This window comes from Crocodylus porosus, unplaced genomic scaffold (assembly GCF_001723895.1).
Source record: "Crocodylus porosus isolate Cpor-Errol unplaced genomic scaffold, CroPor_comp1, whole genome shotgun sequence".
In the NCBI taxonomy this organism is placed as follows: Eukaryota; Metazoa; Chordata; order Crocodylia; family Crocodylidae; genus Crocodylus; species Crocodylus porosus.
In genome coordinates, this window is record NW_017728913.1 from 26,990,626 (window position 1) to 26,995,372 (window position 4,747).

Genomic DNA, 4,747 nt, shown 5'->3' on the forward strand with positions numbered 1-4,747 from the left:
GTATTATTTATACTGCCTCCCAAGCCAGTCAATGTAATAAAGCCTTCTGAATACAGGCAGTCCTTAGACTTATGACACAATTGGTTCCTGAAAACTGTGTCTTAAGTTGAAACGTCATAACTCAGAACCAATTTTTCCCAAAGGAACAATGTTTTAAATAGGGGATTGGTCCTGAACCAAGGCCTGATACCCTATTTTCACTAAAAATAACCCCAAATTTTGTACTCGATCAATTATAGATGAGTAATACAGCTACATTAATGTATTTATATTGTAAATAGCAATCATTGATATGAAAGGACTTCTTTGAGGTGACTTTGCTGGACTTGTTGAAGGGCTGTTGGCTGGAGTCTTCTCAGGAGTCATGGCTGCAGGTTTTTCTGGAGTCTTGTCTGCTTTTTTAAACAAAGTGTCCAAGGAAGTTGTAGACAGATGTTCTCCGGGGAGATGGGTGACGCAGTGTGGCACAGCGTGTCAGATCAAGCATTGTAAAGTTGAAACTAATGTCAGAAAGTCGAAACAGGGTGTCAGTTTATAACCGTTGTAAATGCCATTCATTGCAACTCAAAATGTCTTAAGTTGAGGACTGCCTGTATTTAATTGTGAGGTTGTTTTCATTGCAGTTTCAGGTACAGTTGTCCAGGGATTTAGTCTTTGTCACTAAGACTCATTTAAGTTGTTGAAGTATGCATAGTTATTGACTCTGACTATAAGAGAAATTCCATCCTATTATTCCACTATAATAATTGCTTTTGGTGTCTTACAGCAATGTGAGACCAAAATGCTTGATAGCAAAATAGTTTAATGTTAAATTAGGAGATCTTAAAAGCAACATATTTTTTATGGATTTAGTATGAATATGTGTTTCTACAGTTAAGTGATACAACGATTATTCTTTCCTTCCTGTGATGTTTAGAAGAAACCTCAAGTGGAACGTCACCCAGCAAGTGAAATTAATGTACATGCCCATGATTCAACTATTTTAGTAGATGAAGATAATGAAGAAAAATCTGACCTAACTGATGATAGTTTGGAAGCGTGTGAACAAGTAAGAATTTGAATAGTAAAATGTATGTCTTCATTTCGGAATTTTTTTCCTCCTTTGTACTGTGATATTCAAGGTGATCAGTCTAAGGTAGGAGGCAGCAACCTGTAGCCTGTGGTCCAGATTCAGTCTGCAGAACTTTTGGATCTGGTCCATCAGTGGCAGTAGCAGGGGCTGCTTATGCAGGCACTTTTCCAGTGTTGCTGGAAGGACAAATTCTGACTGCAGTCTGCCACGGGGAGAAGTGCCAGCTACAGGCACTTTCCTCTTGCAGCTGGGAAGATGAGCAGCAGTGATAAGAAGGTTCTTGTGCCTGCTTGTTCACTTGCAAACCAGGGTAGGTAATTCTAGCACATAGCCAAAAAAATTTAAGTATTCAAGTATTCAGAATTTTAAACTTGATCTGTAGGTATCAAAAGGATGGTTAGAGAACAGTGGTAATAAAGAACAGAACAATTTTCAGGAAACAAGTAGGAGTAGTCATGTGATTGGTAGTTGTGATTTCATAAAGCATTCCCAAGTTCCTCCAACCATATTGCAACTAGCTGGCTCATTGCTAGTAGGTATTTTTCTAATGTATAACTAGTGACTTTTTTATAAGGGAGTATATACAATAATCCTCGAAGGAAAAGTCATTCATATATATGGTTCATCACCAGGGATCCTGGTTTTCTCTGTTTAAAAATTGCAAGTTCTGATTAAAAAAAATGCCAAATTATTTGATAACCACCCCCAAGTCAACATTTCTCAGTGAGTAAAAAGAAGTATACACGTGTGTGTATATGTATATGCTAATTATGTGCGTGTGCACATGTACATACACGTATACATCTGTATATGCACGTGTGTGTATGTGCATATATAAAATACACACACATGCAACAAAATGTTTTATTGATATGTTAAAGCAATTTGGAAGCCTACCAGTGCCTCAATAATTATAATAAAATTAGTGTTCCGTATTTTCAGTTTTTACTGAATTTCACTGGTAAATTACTGGATTTTCTTATCGGAGTTGTTGTTCAGTTTTCACCGATATACACCCGTTTTTCAGTGTAAGTCAGTAAAAGCCAATCGGGGGGGAGGGTGGGTGGCAAGGGGAGGGCCGGTGGCAGCGTGGAGGCTAAGGGAGTGACTGGAGCCGCTGCCTGGGGGCATGGGGTTCCTGGCTCTGACCCTGCGTGGAGTGGGAGGGGCTGCAAGAATAGCTGCAGGGCTGGGGGGCTACGCCAGGCTCTTCCCAGAGGTATGGGGGTGACCCCGGATCTGTGTGCAGGACAAGAGCAGGCTGCTGCTGCTGCTGCTGCTGCTGCCTTGGGTAGCAGTGGCACCAGGCTTTTCTTGGTGCTCAGGGCGGGTGGCAGCCTTTTCTTGTCCCCTGTGCAGATCTGGGGGCATGCACCCACTGGGAAAAGCCCGGCACAGCTCCACAGCCCTCCTGGGGGCATGTAGCAGCATACCCACTGACAGCTTGCCCCGCTTTGCTCCCTGCAGCAGCCCTGGGAGCAGCTGATGGGCTGCGCCATGCTCTTCCCCCTGCCCCTTCACCTGTCCCAGCCTTACTCCAGTCCCTCCCTCTCTCACCGCTGTGGTAACATAGTATTGTGTTCCCTAATTTAAACCAAATGTTTTCTTTTCTTTGTTTTATCCCGATTTCAACCTGGTTCTTATGGTTGGATGATAAACAATTAACAATTTCCCAAACTTTTTAAAAAAAAAACTGCAAATGCAGAACACTAAATAAAATACACTCTACATACCTATATATTTTGGCATTTGATTTTAGGGGGTTTTATTGTGGAAAGTAAGAGCTCCCCTTGCTCCCTTCACTCACCACGACGTGGGTCCAGCTGCAGCTTTGTCATGCTGAGCAGCCCTGATATGCCAGTGCCCTGCCCCATGCCCACATTGCCCCTCACTCCCAAGCCACAGACCCCTTTAGCCTTGCTGGTACTCCTTACTCCCATTCTGTGGCCCTGCTAGTGCCCCTCACCCCCAACCCACAGTCCCCTGCCCTTCCCTCTCCCCTCAGCCATACTGGTGCCCCTCACTCCAACCTGCAGCTTCCTGGCCCTGCTGATACACATCACTTCCAACCTGCAGCTACCTGGCCCTGCCAGTGCTTCTCACTCCAGATCCACAGTCCTTCACCACCCCATCCCTGCTGGTGCCCCTTACTCCTGACATGAAGCTCCCTGGTCCTGCTGGTGCCCCTGACTTCTGAACCACTGCCCCCATCCTGCCCAGACTAGAGCGTGGCAGCTGCAGCGACTCCAGCTTTGCGGGTGGTGATGGAGCAAGTCTGACCCTTGTACAGGCTGGAGGGACAAAGAGAGGAGGCCTGTTGCACCCCTCACCCTGGGCTGGGGTTCCTGTGCCATGCCCAACACTCCTCCCAGCTGCCCCATCCCTGGAAGCACAGATACCAGTCGTGCCACCATCCCAACTATGCAGCTCCCTCCTCCCCCTTCCCCTGCTGGAGGGCCAGGTGCCTTCCTCCCACCCCTCTGCCCTGCTAGAGCCCTATCATTGAGACACCTTCTCCGACCAGCAGCAGGTACCTGCCCCAGCTCACACACCCATCCCCTCCACACCCCTGCCAACCCCCTCCCCCCCGCCCTTCCAGACAGTCCCCAAGTCCTGTCCCTTTAACCCCCATCCCTACAAAATTACCTGCCAGGGCTGCTTCCACCACCCTGCCTGGTTCTATGCTGGCCCTATGTATGCACGTGTACGCACACGCACACGACGCCTCTGCCTCCAGTTGTCCTCCCCCTGCTCTTTCTACCCCCAAGCAGCTACTTGCAGGTTGGAAGGCTGCTGGCAGAAAATCTCCTTTACAGGAGAAAGTCTGCATTTTTTTTCCTTCAAATGAAAGTTTGAGTTTTTCTGCAGCAAATGGAAAGCCAACATCCCTGTACATCACAATAGCTGAAATTACTCATAAGCAAAACTGTTTTTTAGTCTATAAAGTGTATTTATATCTAAATTGGAAAAAACCTATTACTTTTCTTATTCCTAGGTCACAGAGGATAACAGTCAAATTGAACTGCTAAAGAACCAGCTTGCTGATTGCCAGGAGAAGCTACATAAACTAAACTGGATGGAAGATAAGCTACACTTTTTAGAAGAGAGACTGAAAGGGAAGGTGATTATAGATGAGAAGGACTGGAATAATCTCCTGAGCCGAGTCTTGCTCCTTGAAACAGAACTGCTGTTGCAGTCAAAAAAGGTATACATGAAGTTTCTATTTTATTCAGTAAACAATGTATTATACTATCTAGCAGTAAGGATATGCATTAATTCTGAAGTGTTTTGTGGTCATTATCTATCAACAAAATAGGCCAAAAGGGAACTCCACTTCCTCCATGAGGCTTTTTTTCTCTTTCCTGTTACTTACCAAGTGACTCTGCAGTAAAAAAGTGCACATTTATTTCCTCAGGTTCTTTGAAGCAGCAGCATTGATTGTAATAGGAGCAGGAAACTGCATTCCTGAGGGAACTACAGGAATAGCTCTTTTATTTTTATTTTAGATATATTTTTCCAACATGGATAACTACTGTGCAAGCATTTGTTTCATAGTTGGTAGGGTCGGAAGGGACCTGAGTGATTTCATAGACATCAGGGCTGGAAGGGACCTCGGGAGATCATCGAGTCCAGCCCCCTGCCCAAAGGGCAGGAAGTCAGCTGGGGTCATAGGAT

The 4,747-nt window shown here is 45.2% G+C and overlaps 1 protein-coding gene across 4 annotated transcripts in view; it reads left to right on the plus strand.

The window, feature by feature from the left end:
* The window catches only part of CEP44 (centrosomal protein 44), a 106,517-nt gene that overhangs the window by 84,256 nt on the left and 17,514 nt on the right, over positions 1-4,747 (plus strand). For all 4 annotated transcript variants that reach the window (XM_019534624.1, XM_019534623.1, XM_019534622.1 and 1 more), the window contains 2 exons: positions 917-1,048; positions 4,068-4,277. In XM_019534624.1, the coding sequence (XP_019390169.1) occupies positions 917-1,048; positions 4,068-4,277 (342 nt within the window). The remainder of the gene's footprint in view (positions 1-916; positions 1,049-4,067; positions 4,278-4,747) is intronic.